We start from the raw sequence: 23162 nt of genomic DNA on the forward strand, positions 1-23162 counted from the left end.
CTATAATTTATTTTATTAAATATAATAGTTTTAAACAAAGTTTATGTTCTATCATTTATTAAAGGCTATTTATAATATATAATTTGTCTTCTTGAATTAAATTATCAAATAAAAAGATATTATTTACAAAGTAGCTTTTAATAGAATATTACTCTATTATTAAATAACACTTTTCAATAAATAGTTAATTTTTAATAAATAAATAAAAATTGATTGAGAAAATAAATATCTTTATTTTTTTAAATATTTATTTCATATCAATTAAATGCAAAAGTATTTAGCTAAAAAAATTATTTTTAATCTTGAAAATTTGATTAAACTATTATGTTAGAATAAGTTGTATAAACATAAATTTATTACACATTACTTAAAACTTAACTTTGATGAGTATCTCCTCATTTGGTAAAAACAATATTAATCATTTAGTTTTATATGAATATATTTTAATTTTAGAAGGATTTTTATATTTTTTAAAGGCATTTTTCAAAAGTAAAACATTTTTTTCGATTTTACTTTATTAAAAAATTTTATTAATGTCTGTTTGCATTTTAATTAGCTTTTAAGAAATAAATTTATTAAATTTGATTATAAAGTTGGTTCTTTTCTATTAGTTGGTTAGTATATATCATATAAAATTAGTAAATTTCTCATAGATTTAATAGATAATTAGTAATAAATTATGGGTTATCAACTGTAACTTAGTGACTTGTTTTTGGTATTATGTCAAATTTTACATTAAGCTTGAATTCATTTTGTAATCTAAATAATTTGTATGCTCCCCCATAATCCATCCAATCTCTATCTCCAAATAAGAAATGAACAGGTATGTTTGAAGATAATTTATTGGGTAGTATATTTTCTAAAGGAGATTTTACAAAGACAGATGTTTCATTGACAATATTAAACAAGGCTTTATCGCTTGATTCAGGGAGATCAAGCATATTAAATGCAAATTATCTATATATCTCTAATTCTTATTCATTTAAATTTAATGCCTTCTATAAATATTTTCCATACAAGGTTTTAACTGGTAAATACCATTTTTGATTAGCTTGTTAAAGGGTGACTTTATTTTTGAATAAATTTAAATATATTTTTAAAAGAGGCTTTTAATAGAAGTTAGCTCTTGATATTAGATCTTGGTATTATTTTTCTATTGACTCTCTAGAGCGATATGTGCTTCCTAATGGTGAAAGCAAGACTAAGTTTTCTAAGAATTGAGGGTATTCTAAAGCATAGTTAGCGCTCATATATCCACCAAATGAATGACCTACTAATGTAAACTTGTCAATATCATTTAATTTTCTATATGCCTCTAAAGAAGACACAAAATAATCAATTGTTTCTTTTTCTCCATTAATTTATGAAAAATCATCTCTACTACTTAAACCCATTCCTGGTAAATCTAAGCAATGTACTTCATATTTCTCCATTAAGGGTTTTAACATCTTCATGTAAGCGAGCCCATTCATACCATATCCATGCAAAAGAATTAATTTTTTCTTTCCTTAACTCTAGTTTAAAGACCTGAAAGCATGCAAAAATTAATTATTTCTTTAAATATCTACATTCGCTACTTCATAATCTTAATTTACTTTCACTCCATTCATATCTAACAATTTCTATTCAGCATTCAATGCTTTTTCATATGTATTATTGAATTTTTACTGATATCTAGATTTCATCTTATTTTGAAATTTGTTAAATATGCCTAGGTCAAAATAATTATTTTCTATCTCCATTTTCTTCAATATTTTGTTTAATCTTAGCATAAACTATTTATTTATTTAATTATTTTTATTATTTTTTTACTATTTATAAAATTAATTATTGCCAATAATTTAATTTAGTTTTCTGATACTATTATATAGTAACTTTTCATAGACTCAATTTTTGTAGAAAAAATGAAGAAGCTTCTTTTGCTAGGCTTACAAATTTTATCAAATACTCATTCTTAAAATAGTTCTAATAGAACAAAAGAAAAATAAAAATTACAGTAATTGTTTTGAACATTACTTATCAAAATTTTAGAAAATTCTGGATTTAATAAGTAAGTAATAGAAAAACTTCAAATAAACAAATCATGTAAAATTATTTGATCTATGAAGGAAACAACGAGTATAAATAAATAAATAAATAATTTATTTCTAGAACTTTCATTTAATTTCGGTTTTCAAGACTTTTAAAATATTATCTTTAAAAAAAAGACTTTGAATAAAAACTTTATCATATGTAAAAAACTAACGATATTTATATCATAAATATTAAAATTTAATGTCATTCTGTTATGAAATAAAAATACTTTTAATATATATAGAATTTTTATGCATTTTAAATTTATTATTTTATTAAAAATAATAAAAAAAATTTTTAAATTCATATAATAAATTGCTCATAATATTTTTACTTATTAATATAGGTAAGGTGGGTCTATTTTAAAATCGCTAAAAGAATATTTAACTTTAGATTTTTTATCGTTTTTTTTGAAATTAAATATATTTTTTATCAATTTCATTTAAGAACCCCTTCAAGCCTTTATTTTTAATTAATTTGAAAAAAATTGATTGAATATTTTTTTAATATTTAATTCATTTATAATAAAATTTTTAACAATCTAATTCTATATTTTCTGAAGTGAATATTTGATCCAACTCTATTCAAAATATAAACATATAAATAAATAGTTTAATCTCATTGAATTTTCAAAATCTGATTGAAAAGAAAACTAATCTTTTTGATTTCATTATATAAGATTTTAGTTTCTATTAATTAGCTTTAGAATAGATGTTTTAATATAGGTCTATTGTCAAATACATTAAATATTTTAAATTATTTATTTGAAAAAGGCAGCTAACTCCATTAAAAGAGATGCTCTGCTACTTACTATTTATTTATTTATTATCAAAAAAATTAAGTTGACTTTTATTATAATTTTTTACCTTAAATTTAATTGCAAAACTTTCAATTATGATAGCATTTATATAGACTCACTAATTTAACTAAAATCAGAATCAACTATTCTTTCAATAAGAGACTATACTCTGTTAAAATTATTATATTTTTGAGGTAAATAAATATTCAATGTAGATTAAAAATTACCCAAAATTAAGAGTTAAGCTCTTAAGTTTTGTGCAAAATCTTAACTTATAAGTTAATTTTTATGCTCCTATACTACTTACTGAGTTACCTCTAATTAATTGAAATTCAACATTTTTTTATTTCAAATGGAATTGTCTAAAAAATAAATAAATTTACAAAACATTGATAGATAAAACTTAAAGATTTAACAATTTGTCAAATATGTTGCCTAAGCTAATACTACCATTTTGTTTCACTTTATTTGATCTAATTTTTTTTATGTTTTTACAAATAATCTAAAATAATTTAATTACGAAAAATTAAGTATGAGATCTTTTAGTTCCTTGCAATTTTATAAGCCCTTAGATAACCCTATAATACCATTATCGCCAATAGCTGTTCTACTTTTTAACATAATAATATATTTCAAATATAAAAACAAAAAGATTTATTCAACTAAATTATTTTAGTTTAAAGAAAGAATCGAAGTACTTTTAAAAAACAGTTTTTTAATTTAATTTTGAATTAAAGTGATTAATTATTAATTTTGTAAAACCAGTTTTTTTTTAAATAAATGACAAATTTAAAGAAATTATAAAATAATTTTTTACCTACAATTCAGATTTAAATAAGTGAGTTTATTGCAGCTAAGAATACCATTACCAATATATTCAAGACCTTTATCTTCGATAATATTACCACTTTTTATTAAGAATACAAATATAAAAAAGTAAATATTAAATACTAATAATTTAACTATAAATTTAAGTTCAAGGATTTAAGATTAACTCCACAACTATTGATGCCTTTACCTAAGCTTTCTGCTCCGTTTTGCTAGATACAATTATCTCTTTATTTAAAATGAATCAGGTTATAAAAGCAACAAAATTACATAATTACTGTAAGTTTATTGTCAGGTATTAAAGATGCGTACATAATGCAATTGATTAGCCAAGATTTATGCAAGCAGATTCAGTAATATTTTATTTACTTAGAAAATAAGAAACATTTATATATATTAATAAAGATTTGTGTTGTTTACCTAAAATCTAGTGATAGATTTTTTAGTTATTCTTACTGAGAGAGATGCTTGATAAGCTCAGACATCCCATTATTCACAAATGATTTGGTTCTTATATAAAAAGAATGAAATTTTTTATGATTATAAGGCAAACATTCAAACAAACTTACGCAAAAAAGTTAGGATAGTTTATTTGTAGAAAATATAAATTAGTGCAATTAATTAAAGTTTGTCCTAGTTTTTAAAGTCCTTCTTCTTTAATTTCATTTTTGCTTTTAAAAATCAGATTATTAAAATATTAATTTTTAAAAACTGCTTACTATAAGTTTAGTTATAATTCATTTAAAAATACACAGTTTGAAAGACCCTAACTCAAATCTGCAATTCCTTGTTCAGTAATTTAGTTCCATCTTAGATAAAAATTAAGTTTTATAAAAAAAATAAGAAAATAATTTTATTAAAAAAATAAAATATTTTTTGAAATAATATTAAAACAAAATAACGATTAATTAATTAATTTACTCTAGGTTGAGACTTAATTTTCTTAGGTTGGAACATTTAGAAATCCCCTTTCCAAAATAAAGCAACCCAGTATCTCCGATTTTATTCCAACTTTAAAAATGGAAAATTGTGATTAAATTGATAAAATTATATTAATTAAATCAAACTTAAAGTTAATTTATAGTTGGCTAAATAGGATGTTGGATGAAAAACCCTGCTATGCACCTAAAGTGCATTTTTCTGTTAAATTATTTTCTCTAAAATTAAATACAAATCAAATATGTTTGGTGAAATATTTTAATTTTAATTGTACGAAATGTCAATCGATACCATAGAGAGATCTTTGAATTAATAAATGCATGAAAACAACTTAGAAACAGTATCATCATCTAAATAATTTTCACTATGAAATTGATTAAAAATAAATTTTAGGATTTATAACTAATACCCAATATCCAATTCAAGATTTCTAAGATTAATTTATCCAGACAATCCATTAATTAATTCAATTAAACCTTCGCATTTAATGCTGTTTCTTCTATAAGGAATTATAAGAAGATCAATTAAATTCTCCGAAAAAAATTAAAATAAACCTCAAATTTATATTGACATCTTAAAGTTTGGTAAGATTTGATAAACCTCTCCCTAAAGATTACGCGCCAGTATAGGTGATAAAACTGTACCTAATTTAAAAATTTTTTATTTATATTAACACTATTTTACATATAGTAATAAGTTACATAAGTTAAAGTTCTAAGTATTTTAAATTAGTGCATTTTTCCAATTAAAGAGAAAGATTGATAGCCCCATTATCTAGAAAGATTTATTTCCTTGATATTTTAATTAATATAGTAACTTTAAAAAATCTTTTACAAAGCTCATTATTTATTTACTCTTAGCTAATATATAATAGTTCTACAGAACAGTGATCAGATTGCGCTAACTTTTTTTATGTGATAAAATAAATATGAATATTTTTAATATAAATTTTTAATTAAATAATACAGAGAAAATATCATAAATTGAGTATATCTTAGCTTTCATTTTTCTAGAAATTCTTAATTCTATGTGCAAATGTTTGTTCTTTTCGAGTTTATTTAAACTATTAATAGTTTTTCTTATTTATTGAAAATTTTTTCAAATAATAATTTATGTAGAAAATCAAAATTTGATTCTTGAGAATTTCATCAATTTTTTTGAAATAGATAAATAATTTAAATAGACAAAATTTTTATGCTTTTTATAACTATTATTTGTCCATTTTATAATATAATATTTTAAAAATTATTGTTTTTATCATATTTCAAGTTTATGTAAAACCAAAATTATAAAAGAAACATATTAATTTATTAATTGCTAAAGTTAATCTTTAAAGTTTTTAAATATTATTTGATTTTAAATAATTAATACAACTAAAGTAAGAAATATATGTCATAAAAATAAATTTTATAAATCACACCAACGAAATATATTTTACTTAAAATTTAACATAAAGAAATAAAATTGATATTAGGGTAAATAACTATATTTTTTTTGACAAGAAAGATTTATCATACAAATAATTTTTTTTAAAATTAATTAAAAATTTAGATGTTTACAGCCTTTGAAAAAAAAGATTTTAATTACTTATTAATTTCTATTCAAACCCAATGCTTATAAATAAATATTAAGATCAATTTAAAAATAAAATTTGATATACTAAACTATTTTTAAATTAAATAAATTATAAATTAAATAAAATAAAATTAGAGAGATTAAGAAATATATCATTGGTTAACTCGAGAATTATTTTAGTAGGTCGTTTATAAATTTATTAAAAGAATAAATAGATAATTGACTTCATTTTACTCTAAATTAATTAGCTATTTACTTTTTTAAAGCTTTGTAAAAACAGATTAAAAATTAATGATTAATGCTTATTATGTCCAAATCTTTACAAATAAATAAACAATTTAACTTAATAAAAAAATTAGAAAGTCAATTTAAAAATATAATTTTTTCTCTTAAACGGTTTTTCAATTAAACACATTATAAATTAAATGATATAAATCAATTAAAGAGAAATATAAAGTAGAAATCGATTGACTAGTTAACTTCGAAATAATTTATACTTCGTTTATCAAATTACTAAAAGAATATAAATATTATTGACTTCACTTTACACTTGAAATAAATAGTAAAATTAAAAGAATAGGATTAATAATTAAAATAAAGAAAATATTAGATGATTTGCTAAATTGAAGTCTATTTTTTTATTTACTTTTTAATGACAGACCAATAATTAATTATTGGTTTTTATAAAACTTTACTTTTATAAATAAAGAAATTAATAAGATATTTTTATTTAATTTAAATTAAAATAAAATTTAATGTTTTAAGCTACTTATAAATTACACATTTCTATAATAGATAAAATGGTAAAATATAATTAAGAGAGGTATTGATGTTATAGAATAAGAAGTAAACTTGAAAATTATTTACGCTCGCTATTAATCAAAATGTTAATAGAATAGAAAGATAATTAATTGACTTCTTCTTTTTCAGAAAATTATTAAATTAAAAAATTTTAAGAAATATGACTAATAATATTGAAATTTTAAAAAATAAAATGCTTTCCAAAATATAAATCAATATGAAGATTATATTTCTAATAGTAGATAAATAATTAATGTTTTTATTTAATCTTAACTTTAATAAATAAAGAATTTAATTATATAAACTTATAAAATTCATTAAAAAATAATTTATGTTTGAAACTATTTTTATATTACACATGTTTGTAATAGATTATATGGTAAAAATAAAAAATAGAGAGAGATAGAAAAAATAAGATATTGGGTACACCAGCCCAAACTCACTTTTTTGATGCCAATTGAATATTGAAAATATAATTTGAACAGAAAATAGCATCAAAAAAGTGAGAATGGGATGGGATGGTGTACCCAATATCATATTTTTATTTACTGATCAGTTAAAAAATTTGTTTGATCATAATTTATCAAAAATACAAACAATAAATAGCTGAATTAAAATGCTATTCAAATAAATAATTATTTTTAATTAAAAAATTAATAAGTTATAACAAGATGGAAATGGAAATTGAGGAAATATAAGACGTTTTAAAAAATAGAAATAAGTTAGAAGGTTTATAAAAATGTGATATTTAGTATGAAGATATCTAAAATTTGGCTTCGCATTTTATGAAATTTAATTAGAATTTAGAGAAAATTTAATTAGATAGCTACAATTTAACATCTATAGTTTTAAAAGCTTTGAACAATTTTGACAATAGCTATGTTGCTATCTGTGTTTGTAATATAAAAAAGATAAGTTATTCCCATATAGCAACTAAAAGTAAACAAATTTATTTTTTACAATAAAAATATTTGATTTTTTTTAGCTAAAAAATTAGGAATTAATTTTGTTTCTGAGCATATCTTTGATGATAGACTTCTTTACTAAATATTTGAATATAATTAATGTAAATTTATTCATATTGGTAAAAATTAGTTTTAACTTTTTTTGGTAAAATACATAGATTTGTTTGCTTGTAAAACTTTAGGAATGAGTTAAGTAAAATATTTATTTTTAAAGTAAAAGCCATATTAATTTTTGATAATAGATAAATGAACAGAATTTTAACCTTGTAAAGAGTGCTCTGGTTTAAGATCAGTAAAATTATTTAAAATATTAAATTGTTAATATATTAAATTATTTGTAGGCAAGTTGATTAAGATTTACTAGAAATTATTAACAATTAAAATGTTGTAGAAAAATTATAAAAATGCTTAAAATTAGAAAAACTGAATTTGGATTTAAAGTAAATTTTTTAAATAATCCTAAAATAAAAAAGGTTTTTATTTTTATCTAATATTTTTTAATTAGCTTTTTGGAGATGAACCAAAAATATATTTATTCAATATTAAATATTGATATTCTCAGCTCAAATCTGATAGATCTCAAAATAGGATTAATGTAAATTATAAGACCTTTTTTTCATATAACTAATGTTTCTCTTAACAGTTAAAGCGGCATTTAAGACTTTATAGTGAAGGAAATCGCAGAAGCTTTATTTAAGTATAACAAACTCCAAAATCTAGATTTGTTGCTTTCGTAAATATTGAGCTAATAATTTTTAAATTATAAATTTTTTAATAATTTAGCTTAAATCCTATTTCAGAGAAGTCAATATATATGATTCTAAACACAATTAGTCAACTTAATAACTTGGAAAATCTTGTCTTAGATTTATAGTAAAATTTTAATGCATTTATTTAAATATATCTAAATTAATATATTTTTTTTTCATAAAAAGTAAATTATAAAAGCCAATTAGTATTATGGAGGAAGATAATTAAGAGAGATAGCAAAATTAGTTATAAATCGAAAATTCAATCAAAAATTTAAAAATCGATTTGTCGTAAAATTATTTATTATAAAAAATAAAATAATCTCTTTTAAGATTTTTTTGTGTTTTAATTTTTTCATTAAATTTAATTGATATTAATTTAAGTTAAAATTTTAAAAATGTAGGTGCAATTAATATTTATCATCAAATTCCTTCTAAGATTTCATAAATATTTCATTAAGTTGTACAAAGAGCTTAACAGATTTTTATTTAGATTTAAGGTATTTCAAAATCATTTTTGATATTTTTTACCTTGTTTTAAATTTAATAAAATTAAAAAAAGCAAAAATCCTATTTCAAATGAAGTTTTCTGCTCAATAATTAAGGATCTATCTTAATAAACATAATTGAGGTCTTTGAACTTACGTTTAGTGTATAATTTTGTTCTTCAATCAAATATTTTATTTATTTTAAATTTAAAAGTGATCTAAAAATTAATTTTGATGCCTTTAAAGATTGCTTTGTTAAATTGACTGAAGTAGAAAGTTTTGTGATATAACTTGAGTAAATTTTATTTACTCTTAATATTTATAAAATAAATTATGTATAATATAGTAAATCTATCCCTTCTTGCATAAACCTATTTGAAGAACTGTTGTTTTTAAAAAAACTAAAACATCTTGAAGTAAGTACTCAGTAAATAGAAATTTCATTTCTTTTAATACATTAATATTTTTAAATTAAAATAATATTTTATCTGTTAATAAATACATGATTAAATAGGAATAAACACTCAATTACATAACATTCAAACATTTCTAGTATACTCAGAAAAATGAATACTCTTTAGTCTTTCGTTTTAAATTTTAATAGGTAAATTTCGTTTAATTTAGCTTTTTAAGTATAAATTTTTAAAAATAAATTATATAGTTCAGAGAGAACATTTTAATAGATTAAACCTATTCAGAGATTGTAAACATTTTAATTTATTTATTTATTTGCAAGAAATATTTCTTTTTATCTAAAAATTATTTAGAAAAGGATATGCTTACTATGAATGTCTAAAACTTAGTTATCTTGTATCAGCCGATCTATTATTCTGAAAAACAAAAATAAATAACAAAAAATAGCTTATTGATTTTTTATCAACTCAATATAAAATTAATAATTATTTGATTTTATTTTTGCAAAAATATATTTTGTATTAAAATATCAATTAATAATTTATTGTTGGTAAAATAATTTTATTTGGATATTAATATTATCTATTTATTTATGTTATTTTTATAATATATTTTTAAGATTTGAGCATTTTAAATCACCTTATTTAATTATAAAACATAAGTTAAAACTATAAATATTTATTTATTAAATTTTTATTTATTTATAAAATTGCTTGTTCTGACATAAATAAAAAAACAGCATGTTTCTTACTAATTTATAATAATTAAAGCAATAAAGAGTGCTGCTGATTAAGATATTTTAAAATGTAGCCTAATAGTGGTTTAGAAAAAAAAAAAGCTAGATTTATTTAACTCTGATGTGTAGTAATAAAGCTTTATCTTCTTGTAAAATTTTGAGCTACTTTTATGAAATATAAATGAATTATTATAAACAGATTATTTAATTTTATAAAAAATACATAAAAATTTAATGTATTTGTGTAAAAAGTTTTAAATTCTATCAATTAATTAATTGATTGTTTGTAAAAATAATTTTATTTAACTTTTAAATATTTATTGATTTTTTTTATGCTAATCACTTATTTATTTCTAAGGTTTGTTTGTGTATTTCAAATTAGTTAGCTTAATTAATTAATTATCAAATTTTGATTAAAACTATATATAAATACAAAGAGATATTATTTGTTTATTTAATCTTTACTTACAATAATGCTCGCAAATTAATTATAACAAAATTATGAGAATGCTAAGAAATGCGTTCAAGCACTCAAAAGCATTTCTCCAATGTAAATGGGAAACAGTAGGTTTGTTTCTTAGGAATAATGTTTAAAGCTATTAAGAGTATTGGTGATTAAGGAACTTTAAGATATAGCCTAATAGGAAAAAGAAGATAAATAAAGGTCTAAGGACTAGGATTTGTTTTTAGGAAAAAGAAAGAGCTCGTAAAGACAAGAAACAAAAGAAGATGGGGAATAGGAAGAACTCGAAATGATTAAGATTAAAAAAATAAAAAGAAACGAAATCAATAATTCTAATTTAGATATCAGCTCTCTCTATGAGGAAAAGAAGGAGGAAAATAATAAATTGGATTAATAGTTTTTAGCTTAGCACAATAATATACAAATTTAATATTTTGAGTAATGTTTTCATTCAAAGCTATTTGGTATGATATATAGCAATTTCTCTAGACCTTCTTCTGATATAGCAGAGTTATTCCACTCTCTTACTAATGTACAAGATATGTTTAAGCATCTTAAAACAATTTATAAAAATCAATCAATTATTATAAATAATAAGCCTAAAATGTAATATTTTTATTATTTATTTATTGATAAATTATAGATTGAAATTATTTTATTTCATTTTTTGTTACAATTTGCTTTAATTTTTTGAATAAAGTTAAAAAATATATTTTCTTGCATGTGTTTACTCTTATTCAACAAATAGAAATTGTTAATAGACATATATTTTATTAACTAGAATACTTACTTATTTATGAATATTAACTTAAAATAATAAATAGATTTGAAGAGTGTTTCAACTATGTCGTTTTAAATATTATACTTAAAAAAGAAGAGTTTTTAAATGATATTATTAAACATTATGAGGAATTAAAAGACTTTATCAAAGAAACTTAAATTCGTACAGAGTAATTATACAACTTACTTAGTAGAGTAGTTCAGTATGAATACAGATAAGATGTATAAAAATTTTAGGATAATGATTTTTCTCCTGTCTTAAAGCTATTTACTGAAATTTGCTCTTAATTAAGTAATGAAAGTAAAGAAGATCAAGCAAGTAAAGAAGAGTTAAAATTAGCTTTCAAGCACTACATCAAAATAAATCATCGTACGTCTCTTTTAAAAATGGCTATAGGCGAGTATGAAAAAGTAATACAAGGTGAAAATTTGCTAAAAGATGCTTTCAATGATAAATTGTATTTACTTAAAACCTAAACACTCGACTCCAGCGAATCTGATCATATATCTTCCTTTTTAGGTTCATTTTTCAATTAAAATATCAAAGGGTTTTTTAAAATAAAAATATTTATAAAGTTTACATGGTTTTCAGGATAAGACCCTTATTTGAAGATTTATTTGAGAGTTTTCAATAATATAGCTAAAATGTTTAAAAATAAATTATGAATATCCTTACCAGAGATTAAAATAAGACAAAACTAAAAGGATTCTTGTAATCAAAACCTAATTAGCAAAGGACTTAGTAATAAGCCTTTCTCGAAATCTTACTCAAGACATTCGATTATAGTAAGTTTTTATTTTAGTTAATTTGATTAATAAAAAATGTTCTCTTTATCTAGATAATAGTTATATGCTGCAAGTTTTTATCTTCGATTTGCTGACTAGATAAGATTAATAATTTATTGATCAAGCAGAAAGTTAAAAAATTTTGGAAAAGCTTAAAAGTCATGTGAATTAAACACATAACATATTTGATTTTTATAAAAGTTTCCCTGATTACTTTGATGAAAATATTATTTAGGAATACAAAAACTTGAAAGAACTTTAAGCTCCTACTTTCTCTTAATTCAAAGAAAAATTCAGTTTTTTACCAGAAGCAAAATCCTAGTCAACTCATTTAATTTTGTTTAAGAGGTATTAAGAATTTAGAGAAGTTTATTTCATGTTTAATTTTATTGTTTAAAAATAGGTTTTTAGTTGAAGACAGCTGGTTTATAAATAAAGAAAATATGCGTGAGTTTGTAAATTATTTTACAGAAAAAGTTGATCATGATTAAATGCTTGATTTCTTCCTTAAAATTGTTACCTAAGATAAATAAAATTTAAACGTCCTAATTATACCATTTTTATTAAAGTTATAAGCTATTATTGATGGCTAAAATGAAAAGTAGGAAAAATTAATAGAAAATATAGTTATTGAAATGGTTTAAAATAAAGTATGGACTTTAAATAGCACTTTCCTGCATGGATTAAAGATATATTTCAATAATTTGTGCACTCCAGAAAAGAAATCTCAATTGTTTGCAAAAATAAATTCTTTCTTTTCTAATTTATAAAATGGTAAAGAAGCTCTTTAATAATTTGAAGAAACTTTTGAATAGTGATTATTTAATTAACAGTCTGTTTGAAAACTTAAACTTGAATAAAGATTTAGTAAAAAATTAATTTATCTGTTTGCACTCAACTCAGTGTTTTTAGTTTATCTTTTTCAATAAAACTTAGAAATTCCTATTTATTTTTGTATATATTTTTATATTTTTAATTTTTTAAATAGTAAAATGGAAATATGAATGTTTAAAATACATTTTGTGTTAATTTAGAAAATAAAAGTAAAATTTTCATTCATTCATTTGATGAAAACATTTCATTTTTTGAATTTTTAATTTTTTTAAAAAATATTAATTTAATTTCTATTAAAGAATTTTTGATTAACTTTTTTTATTTAAAGATTAATTATTAAATTATTAATAAAAATAAAATAATTTTATTGAACAACAGGTAGAGTATTTATTATTAATTTTGCTTTTTTTAGATACAAATTTTTCTATTTTATATTTAATCCCTGATTATGTGGTTGTATAGAAAAATTTATTCAAAAGAAATAATAGACTAAATCTTAATTTTTTTATCAGTATTTAATCAATTTGTTCTTGATCTTATAAATTCTGTATTTTGTGGATATTGTTATTAAATGGATTGAAAATAGGCTTAGCAAATTAAAAAAGTTATTATTAATAGTGATTTACTAAGCAAAAAAAATAAATTATCATTATATAGATTTTTGATAGATTAAATAACAAAAATATCAAAAAAAGTAAATTTTTTTCTAAAGCCGAATTTAAAAAATGGAATAAATTCCTTAATAACCCAAGAATGAAAATAGCGAAGAAGTTTTAAAAGATGGTGTTGAGTGGGTGAGAACTAATCATTGTAAAATAACCACATATTTTGATGCAAATGTCACGATTTTTGAAAATCATGGTAGAAAATATTAGTTAGATATGAAAAAAGATTTTATAAAAGACAATTAGGCAATTTAAAGTATTTTCGACTAATTGGGTGAGTTAGTTGATATTCTAGATAAAAAGGATTAAAATATTGATGAAAAATTTGCAAGCATAATTAAATATAACAATTTTTCATCTTTAGAATATCTTTTTATGAAGGTTCTTGATGATTTAGAAAAAAAAGAAAAAAATATTTCGCATTAAGAAGATGAATAATGTTGTATCTGCTAATGCGATTTATATGATGACGTATATAAAATGACTTAAAGCGATTTTAAAAATTAAATTTAAAATAATTCTGACGAGGATGCTATCTAGCTTTAAGACTGTGATGGACATTTTTTCCATTTCGGATGTATAAAACACATGCTTAAAGACTCTTATATTAAATGTCCTGTCTGCTCCAAAATATATGGTATTATGAAAGGTAATTAAATATTTTTTGATGATTCTTGATTTTTATCAATTAATTTGTTTTATCATATATTAATATTCTAACTCAAATAATTTATCAATCAATTTATTCGCTTATTTATTATTTAATTTTTCTTATACTCAATCACCAAATCATATCTTTCTACTTAAAATCCAATAAATCTATGAATACTAAATACATTAAAATAATAATTATTTATTTTATTAAAGGTGATTAACCAGATGGAAAGATGACTACTTATATTGATAAAAATTATAAATGCGCTGGTTTTAACTGCTCAACAATAGTAATTGATTATTAGATATACGGCAGTGTAAGAAACGGGAGACAAATACCTGGAACTCATAGAACTGCTTATCTACCTGATAATCAAGAAGGAAGAGAAGTGTTAAAGCTATTATAAATAGCATTTGATAGAAAACTTATTTTCACTGTAGGAAGGAGTGTTACTACTGGATAAGATAATGTAGTTGTATGGAATGGTGTTCACCATAAAACTAGCCCTACAGGAGGTAAATTTATTTATTTTATTTTTTAGATTTATATTTATACAAAATTAATTTAACAGGTGCAGCTTATTTTGGATACCCAGACCCAACTTATTTCAACAGAGTTAAATAAGAACTTGCTTTAAAAGGTGTTAGATGATAATAGCCTATGAATAGCTGAAAATAGCTTTGTTGTTGATTATTTTAATTATGTAGTAAAAACTACTTGTTATATTATGATAGAAAGGCATTATAAATTACAAATTTATTAATATATCATTTATAAAAAAATCAGTAAATCAATTATTTGTGTCTAAAAATAAAATAAAGTATTCGATAATTTAATTTTAAGTAAAAATAAATAAATAAATAAATCAATCAATTTGGATGAATTAATTTTTATATATTTAGAATTTATAAATTTCATCTTAATAAAGTTTTATGAATGTGAAAAATAAATAAGTCATTTTTTTAAAGAAGAATTGAAATTCATTTTCGCAATTATTTGAAAGATATAAAAAATTATTTTTGATTTATCAATAAAATTTGAATTAGTTTTGATTAAGATGTTCAATTTCTTATATTCTATTATATATGAAATTCAAAATATTTTTTAATGATTTTGAAAATACGGTAAAGGTTCATATATTAAGGTCACCTTGATTTCTGTTTAGACATCTCATTTACCAGCTTTAAGAATAAGTTTTGGTGAGTTAAAATCGAGAAGTAAAATTGATTAATTATAATTAATTACAGTATAGAAAAAATACATAATTGTAGGTAATTTTTAGAAATAGAATTTGATTGTACTAAGGAAATTAATTTCTTTATGAGTAAAATAAGTAAATATATAAATAAATTTAAAATTTATTAATTATTTTATATGTGAATTAATTACTTAAAATAATTTTAAAGTTAATTTTTATGAAGCTTGCACGCATGATTAAAAAGTAAGTAAATGCAATACTATCTAAATTAGTAATTATAAAGAATCAATTTTATTTAGTTTTTTATTTTGAAATTTCATTTATTTTTCTTAGGAACTTTGAAGGCAGCAACACCAGTTAATTCTCTACCACCAACCAAAGAATTGATATCGTAAGTACCTTCGTATGTATATAAAGCTTCAATATCAGCAAAGGCTTTCATAACATAGTTATCAAAGATAATACCATTACCACCAAGCATTTCTCTTCCTAATCTGGCAACTTCTCTAGCTCTTTCAGTACAAAAAGCTTTAGCTAAAGCAACCTAACCAAGAGTAATCTTTTTGTTATCATACATTTAAGAGATTCTGTGAGCGAATAAAAGAATAGCTTAAGTATTTGACATAATTCTAGCTAACTTTTCTTATTGGAGTTAGAAACTAGAAATAGGGACACCGAATTACTTTCTGTTACTGATATATTTAATGACATTGTCGTATACTCCCATACAAATACCAGCAACAAGCCAGCAAACCATCAGTCTAGAGTGTAATAAAATCTTTGCAGTACCCTTTTAGAAATCAGTGGCTTTGGATAACATGTTTTCTTCAGGAATAAATACATTAGTGAAGGTAATTTGACAGTTTTATACTATTCTTAAAGCTAGCTTGTGCTTAAGGACTTCACTGCGAACTCCCTTAGCCTTTAAGTCGACTATAAATCCTTAAATTTTATTATTTTCAACGTTTCTAGCCCAAACTACCATGATGTCTCTGTTACCATTTCCAATCCAAGTCTTGTCTCCATTCAACAACCATCCACCTTTTTTAAAATGTAACTTTTAAATATTTAATCAAACTTTTTTTAGATTGATAAGAAATAAGTTTAATCAACAAGATTAAAAAAGCAGACAGACAGACAGATATCGTTTTTTAATTCATATCAGATATTCCTTATGCTTCAACTTAATAATTTTTTCTTTATATAATTGTATTAGTATGCTTGTATGTATTTAAATATTTATTTGTTTGGGATGTTGAGTTAAATTACTATTACGTTTATATCTACCACTCCCTTTAGATGTATATATAGTCTTACTTAAATAACTTAGTAATTTGTTGATTGAAAGAATTTAAAAGCTTTTTACCTTCAGTTTTTTGAACAGTGGTCTATAAGCTGGTTGCATCACTACCAAATTTATTTTCAGTCAAACCCCAACCACCGGTAAGCTATAAGTCTCTGAGCAATGGGACATATTTCTATCTTTGGTTTTCATTACCTGTGTTAAGATAATTTAAAATAAATTTAGGATTAAAGAAATGAGAAATGTTATTCTTGAACTTTTGTAAATTGTAATTTGTTGATTTATTTACCTAATTAATCAATGGTAGCAGTTAAAAGACCAGCTTAGACAATGGCAAAAGTACCTAAACCAGCATCGATTCTGCTTAATTCAGCAGCCATAACACCCTAGGTTAAAATACTTTTACCCTTACCAAAAGGTTAATCTACTAAGTAATGGAAAACTTAAGTCTCACGAATTTTTGGGATGTATTCTTCAGGGAATTCAGCTCTTTCGACATAGTCATTGATGGTAGGCTAAACTTCCTTTTCTAACCAAGCACGGAGTTTAAGACGGAATTCATTATCTTCCTTGGAGATGATATCTGTGAATCTATAGTAATCAAAAGAACTATCTACGTAAGAAGGCTTAGAAATTTAATTTTTGTAATCGTTAAGTCTAGCTGCCATTTTCTACTTATTCTTATTTCAATTTTTATAATCTTATTGACTGATTACCTATTGTCAGTTTATTTTTTAAATTAATTTTGTTTTTTGGATTAATGCGAATTAATTAATTATAAAATCAAGGTGTCTTTTATAAGAAGGATTTGATATTTTAAATTAATTAAATAAATACATTGATTGAATCATGCATCTATAATTCTTATCATTTATCATTATTAAATAAATGCAGCACTTTGCTTGAAACGAGTGAGCGAGTGCTCAGACAATTATAGTTAATTAATGTAATTAAGAAAAGAAGGACTTTTTTCTCGTTATCATTACGCAATTGATAACTATATAATGACGTAATATTTGATGCATATTTCATTGCATCATATAACATTTTAAGCTATGAAGTAATTAAGAAAGGCCATTTCTAAATAAATAGCTGCGTTATACATTTCGACATTTGTAACTGAACTAATAAAAATGATTTCTAGAAAGCACTATTTCAAAATTTTATTTGAAGTAGGACTTACTTTTAGTAAATATAATATTATCAAAAATATTAAGGATCAATCTCATATTAAAAGTTATCTTAATATTGCGTATATCTAACTTTCTTATTAAAAGCAGTCTTTTTTATAGTGCGTATACTTTGAGTAAGAATAGGATTAGGCTATAAAAAGAATATCTAATATATAAAATGGAGCTCACTCTTATTTATTTATAGTGCTAAAAAAGCCATTACATAGAAGCAATTAGACACTTTTTTAGCTGTACAATCCCCTCTATACACCTTAACTACAAAACAAGTAGGATATCTTGCTTATTTTTGCATTTCTTAAAATATCCGTCTTTAATATAATCAACATTATTAAAAGAAGTTATTCTTGTTATGTTACATATTTGCCTATTAATAGAGGCGGTATCAAAAAGTAATAACCTCATCTCTATTTAATAGAATTTAAATAAATAAATCCTCTAGTATATCCATAAAACAACGAGCAGGATAAACAAAACAGATAAAAACAAACATGCAAATATAGAATTAAAATCATTTAATTAATTATTTTTCAACAAATTAATTTTATAAATTTAAAAATAAATCTTTTTATACCTCAAATTTATTTTAACTATTAAAAATATGAATATCATTTTTAAAATATTATTATTTTTCTCTTTCTTTAAGATATGAAAATATACTAAATTTAAATCATTAGACAGACGATGTTACGATTTATTCGCCATTATTTCAGAATATAATTATTTAAATTATAACCACACTCAGTAAAAGATATCTAAATAAATTAAATTAATTACTCAATTCATAAAACATTAAATTAATGTAAACCATAAATTTAATTGATTTTTCAAAACCTAAATAAAGTGTAAACACGTCAACTACACTCTCAAATTCATTCAATTCGCCATAAAAACTATTTAAATTAAAATCTTTTTGAGAAAATTTAAAAAGTTATAATCTACTTTAGCAGTTGTCTTTTTTTATTTTAAATTGTAATTAAGTTTATTTTTTTTGAATTTTATTTATTTTTGTTTTATTTTTTTAAAGTTAAATTTATTTTATGAGGAAATAAATTTAATTAAAATATTGATTGGATTTTTTTATTCAAACTTATTTAATAAAAATACAAAATTTAATGGAAAATTATTTTTAGTTTTCCATTAAGTTTTTACTTGACATATTTTTAATGGATTTGATATGCTTTAATATCTAAATTAAGCTTATAAAAATAGAAAGAAAGAAAGAAATAAATAAATAAAAATTATAAATTTTTAAACAGAGAAATCAAATATTTTTAATTGAGTAAATATATATATAACATTTATAATATTTGTTTTATTTATATTTTTAATAAATGTAGGTTAATAAAAGCAATTAAACGTCTGGGAGTAATTAAATAACTAACTAACTAACTAACTAACTAATTAGCAACTGCTTTTACTTACTTATTATCTGTTTGATTAAGTTTTTTTATTTTATAAATCACTTTTTGGCAAGAATTTTTTCATGTTCTTTTCTAAGCTTGGCATCTTTTCTTTAAGCTTCTTCCAAGACTTCTTTTTCTACCTAAGCTTACTTAACATTACCTTATTTAAGAGTGATAAGATCGAGTCTTTTCTTGTGATCACTTTACAAACTATCGTTTCCTTATTTCATGAATATCTATATTATTAAATATATTTTATAAGATTTATTTTTATTTTACTATTTCTATTTTAAAACCTTTTTGTAATAAACGCTTATTTATTTTTATAATAGTAATATTTTTTAATAAATAATTTAATTAATTACAGTATGGGGAGTGACTAATCTGTGGTCGAAGTAACGGACACCATCAAAATCAATGAAACCGAGATAAGTACCATAGACTTTGCAAATGCTCTTTCCGTTTTGTACTATTTCTCCTTAGAAATAATCACTTGGTTTCTTTTTAACATCACCAAATTTAATTTCGCAGTAAAAACCGTACTTTTCATCACTAAATGACATTTTACCAATACTTTCCTATTTTAATGTTCCCAATAAGGTACCGCTGTATAATTCCTATTTGCAAATGAGAGATTAATTTTTATGAACATTTTACTTTAATAAAATACATTAGGGAAATCAAAGTTGATCTTTTAGCCATCTTAGAAAACAACGCTTCTCTTACCCTTATTCAAAATCTGTTAAAATAAACACAAAAATACATTTAAATTTTATAATTTGAGCTATTTTAGTTATTACACTGAGAGAGTTCAAACCAGCTTTAGCATCGTAATCATAACGACCATAGTATTTGTAAGAGTTAGAGGGACCAACAACTAAGAAATAACCTAATTAATTAAAGAAAAAGTTATTTTCTGTAATTGAGGGAGTTAATTTTTAGGAAAATTAAAAAAACTTAAAAACAACAATCAATATTCAATTGAGTCTATCAATAATAATATTTTTTAAAATAAAGTAAAAAACATTCTTTTTTGAATGAGTTTATTTACATATAAAAATATTAAAATTTGTTATTGGCAAAATTGCAAAATTAAAATGGGAGATATTATATGAAATTTCTTACTAACAGGAGGATGATGTGAGATTTGTTCGCAATAAACTTGAGTTCCGTCTTTAAATTCAGCTTCAAGAGTTTCACCTAAGATAGGATTCAACTATATTTATAAGAATCGAAAGAAGAAAAAAGTTAAAAAAATTGAACAAGTGTTTTTCTAATTAAAGCAGGGAGATATGATAAATTTAATATTAATTTTTTTATAAGAAAAACGAAAGTAAATGTGGTAAATAAATAAAAGCAATAAGTAATTACGGGTTTAAGGAAAGTGTTGGTATAGTAGAAGGAAGAAATGGTAGTAGTAACTACAATTTTGAATCTTTCAAGAGGATTTGTTTCCATTGTAGCTCTATTCATGTAGAAGGGGAATAAGCAAGCTTTATTTATGATTTTTAATGTAAATTAACTATCATAGGTAAGGAATTTTATTTATTTATATGTTTACTTGCATGAACAGCGGTTTCAAGTGCTGTCTTAGGAATCATAGCTTTAATGGGGAATGAAATTTTGGTTAAATTGAGAGAACCACTTAAAATCTTTCTTCCAATTTATTTAACTATTTCCTTACCAATAGAACGCAATTTCTTTTAAATTACTTGATCACTACAAATTCTACCACCCTTTTTATGACCAAATTCATGTCTAGTATCATCTTTTTCTTAAAATCCACTATTTTAATAAACAACCATGTCAAGAATTTAATATTTCTGTTTTAATCATAATTTTTCCAAATATAAATTAGACATTTATTTAATTGTTTCACTACGTTTTTTCAATTTTTATTTATTTATTTATAAAATCATAGTGCTCCATCTAAGTAATTAACTACTTTAAACGATACATAAAAATATCTATAAAAAACCCATACTTGAAGTTTGAAGCAAGAGCTAAGATTTCTCCTTTTTCCAAAACTAAATATCCAGGGTAATCGTTGGAAAAATCAGTTAAAACTTCTTCTTATGCAGGTTCATCGGGAATTTAATCTATAGGGTCTATACCATTCTTTTCTAATTCTGAATCATCCTTAATGTCTTCTTCGACTTCTTTGGGGGGCTTTTCTTGGGGTTTTTTTTTGAACCAACTGAACATTTTTGCTTTTTATTTAAAGGTGTTTAATGATCAATAACGTGTTTCCTCATCAGTTTTTATTTTTGTAAGGTTAATAACCTGTTTTTTTAAAAATTACCTTTTAAGAGTTTTATAAATGATTTGCTCTTCTAAGTTTCTTCTTTATTTCTTTTGAACTTTTTATTTATTTAATTATCAAATAATTATTTTTTATGATTATCATATATTTCTTTAAATACTCACAATCTCTGTTTCCTTAATATTTATTTGATTAATATTTGTCAGTCAGCATACACAAAAATACACACACAATCTTTCTTTCATTTTACGAGCAAAAATAAATCATTAAACTATTAAATATTTTACATAAATCCGTAATTGAAAAATGAAAATTAATAGATATTTTTATTTCATTCTTTCTATTCAAAAATACGCCTTTCATATTTCTAGTTAGTTTTTTAGTGTTTGAGAAGAATTTCTCAATTTTTTTTTTTTTAATTTTTGCTAAATTTTAAACATTCATTTCAATGTTTTGTAGATTCAATGAAATACTGTCTGTCTGTGAACAATAATCTTTTAAAAGGGTATATTCTTTCTTTTTTCTTAAAATAATTATTTGATTACTTCCTTACATATAAAATACAACAACAACTAATTTAATTTTATCTATCTAAAAGGGATAAAAATTTAATAAATTGAAGATAAAATTATCCTAAAATAAAAAAAATTTCAATTAATTAATTCATTAACATTTATCATAAACTATTATTTTTTCTTAAAATTTTATACAGGTGTAAATAAATAAATTAATTACTCCCTAAAAAGATTGTGAAAAATTTATAATAAAGAATATAGAAAAATTAAATAAAAGTTTATCATTAAATTTAGATAATATTATAATGTTGTTTTTTTATAGTTATTTTAGGATATAAATTTATTTTGAAAAGAATATAATACATATATTAAACCTCCATTTAATTAACACCCAAAATTAAATAATCTTTTTACAAAAAATTAAATAATTATTGTGAGTGAGTTTTGATATTAATTGATAGAGATATAAAATGTATGAACAAAAAACTATATTTTATCAAAATGAACATTTTTCTGTAAATATACTATAAAATTATTGAGCAAAAGAATGAATGATATTTATGGAAGATGTAATTTACATTTTTTTTTTAACTTATTAATAAAAGCAATTAAAATAAATAAATACCACTTGAAGCAAAATAAAGCTATTTTAACAATGATATTTTTATTTATAATTTATAATTTATCATATGATTTAAGATATTCTAAAAGATTATCTGTCCTAAACTAATTTTCAG

General features: G+C 21.5%; 7 protein-coding genes across 7 annotated transcripts; 3 read left to right on the top strand and 4 right to left on the bottom strand. All coding sequences in view use genetic code 6, as the record gives it.

Moving 5' to 3' along the window:
• Window positions 1-298: 298 nt before the first annotated feature.
• Window positions 299-1819, bottom strand: TTHERM_00313040 (alpha/beta fold hydrolase). Its single transcript, XM_001033485.2, has one exon. The coding sequence runs from the start codon at window positions 1770-1772 to the stop codon at window positions 648-650; it is 1125 nt and encodes a 374-aa protein (XP_001033485.2). The 5' UTR covers window positions 1773-1819; the 3' UTR covers window positions 299-647.
• Window positions 1820-2617: 798 nt separating this feature from the next.
• TTHERM_00313050 (kinase domain protein) lies at window positions 2618-5719 on the bottom strand. Its single transcript, XM_001033486.2, has 19 exons — window positions 5606-5719; window positions 5494-5543; window positions 5341-5430; window positions 5194-5283; window positions 5049-5138; window positions 4914-5003; window positions 4768-4857; window positions 4622-4711; window positions 4420-4509; window positions 4270-4371; window positions 4121-4210; window positions 3979-4068; window positions 3836-3928; window positions 3690-3779; window positions 3393-3482; window positions 3256-3345; window positions 3100-3189; window positions 2940-3041; window positions 2618-2883 (listed from the first exon to the last, which is right to left on the bottom strand). Exons 1-19 carry the CDS (start codon window positions 5642-5644, stop codon window positions 2703-2705), a joined length of 1737 nt encoding a protein of 578 aa, XP_001033486.2. The 5' UTR covers window positions 5645-5719; the 3' UTR covers window positions 2618-2702.
• A 1967-nt stretch (window positions 5720-7686) lies between these two features.
• TTHERM_00313060 (hypothetical protein) lies at window positions 7687-10051 on the top strand (the record flags this gene model as incomplete). Its single annotated transcript, XM_001033487.2, has 16 exons — window positions 7687-7954; window positions 8001-8081; window positions 8139-8173; window positions 8223-8272; window positions 8322-8420; window positions 8486-8575; window positions 8624-8713; window positions 8764-8853; window positions 8916-9020; window positions 9134-9229; window positions 9292-9381; window positions 9432-9512; window positions 9564-9644; window positions 9732-9821; window positions 9879-9920; window positions 9985-10051. 16 exons carry the CDS (start codon window positions 7687-7689, stop codon window positions 10049-10051), a joined length of 1455 nt encoding a protein of 484 aa, XP_001033487.2.
• Window positions 10052-10840: 789 nt separating this feature from the next.
• TTHERM_00313070 (hypothetical protein) lies at window positions 10841-13214 on the top strand (the record flags this gene model as incomplete). The annotated part of the gene is made up of 5 exons (XM_001033488.3): window positions 10841-11436; window positions 11655-12130; window positions 12187-12396; window positions 12450-12744; window positions 12800-13214. 5 exons carry the CDS (start codon window positions 10841-10843, stop codon window positions 13212-13214), a joined length of 1992 nt encoding a protein of 663 aa, XP_001033488.2.
• Window positions 13215-13955: 741 nt separating this feature from the next.
• TTHERM_000313079 (BAL-associated protein) lies at window positions 13956-15201 on the top strand (the record flags this gene model as incomplete). Its single annotated transcript, XM_012799739.1, has 3 exons — window positions 13956-14544; window positions 14763-15065; window positions 15122-15201. The coding sequence occupies 3 exons, from the start codon at window positions 13956-13958 to the stop codon at window positions 15199-15201; spliced, it is 972 nt and encodes a 323-aa protein (XP_012655193.1).
• An 863-nt stretch (window positions 15202-16064) lies between these two features.
• TTHERM_00313080 (acyl-CoA dehydrogenase) lies at window positions 16065-17719 on the bottom strand (the record flags this gene model as incomplete). Its single annotated transcript, XM_001033489.3, has 3 exons — window positions 16065-16789; window positions 17115-17246; window positions 17341-17719. 3 exons carry the CDS (start codon window positions 17717-17719, stop codon window positions 16065-16067), a joined length of 1236 nt encoding a protein of 411 aa, XP_001033489.2.
• A 1984-nt stretch (window positions 17720-19703) lies between these two features.
• TTHERM_00313090 (oxysterol-binding protein) lies at window positions 19704-21852 on the bottom strand (the record flags this gene model as incomplete). Its single annotated transcript, XM_001033490.2, has 8 exons — window positions 19704-19883; window positions 20013-20264; window positions 20318-20386; window positions 20448-20536; window positions 20773-20863; window positions 21019-21140; window positions 21209-21432; window positions 21632-21852. 8 exons carry the CDS (start codon window positions 21850-21852, stop codon window positions 19704-19706), a joined length of 1248 nt encoding a protein of 415 aa, XP_001033490.2.
• Between the last annotated feature and the right edge of the window lie 1310 nt (window positions 21853-23162).

Source organism: Tetrahymena thermophila, assembly GCF_000189635.1.
Source record: "Tetrahymena thermophila SB210 genomic scaffold scf_8254431, whole genome shotgun sequence".
In the NCBI taxonomy this organism is placed as follows: domain Eukaryota; phylum Ciliophora; class Oligohymenophorea; order Hymenostomatida; family Tetrahymenidae; genus Tetrahymena; species Tetrahymena thermophila.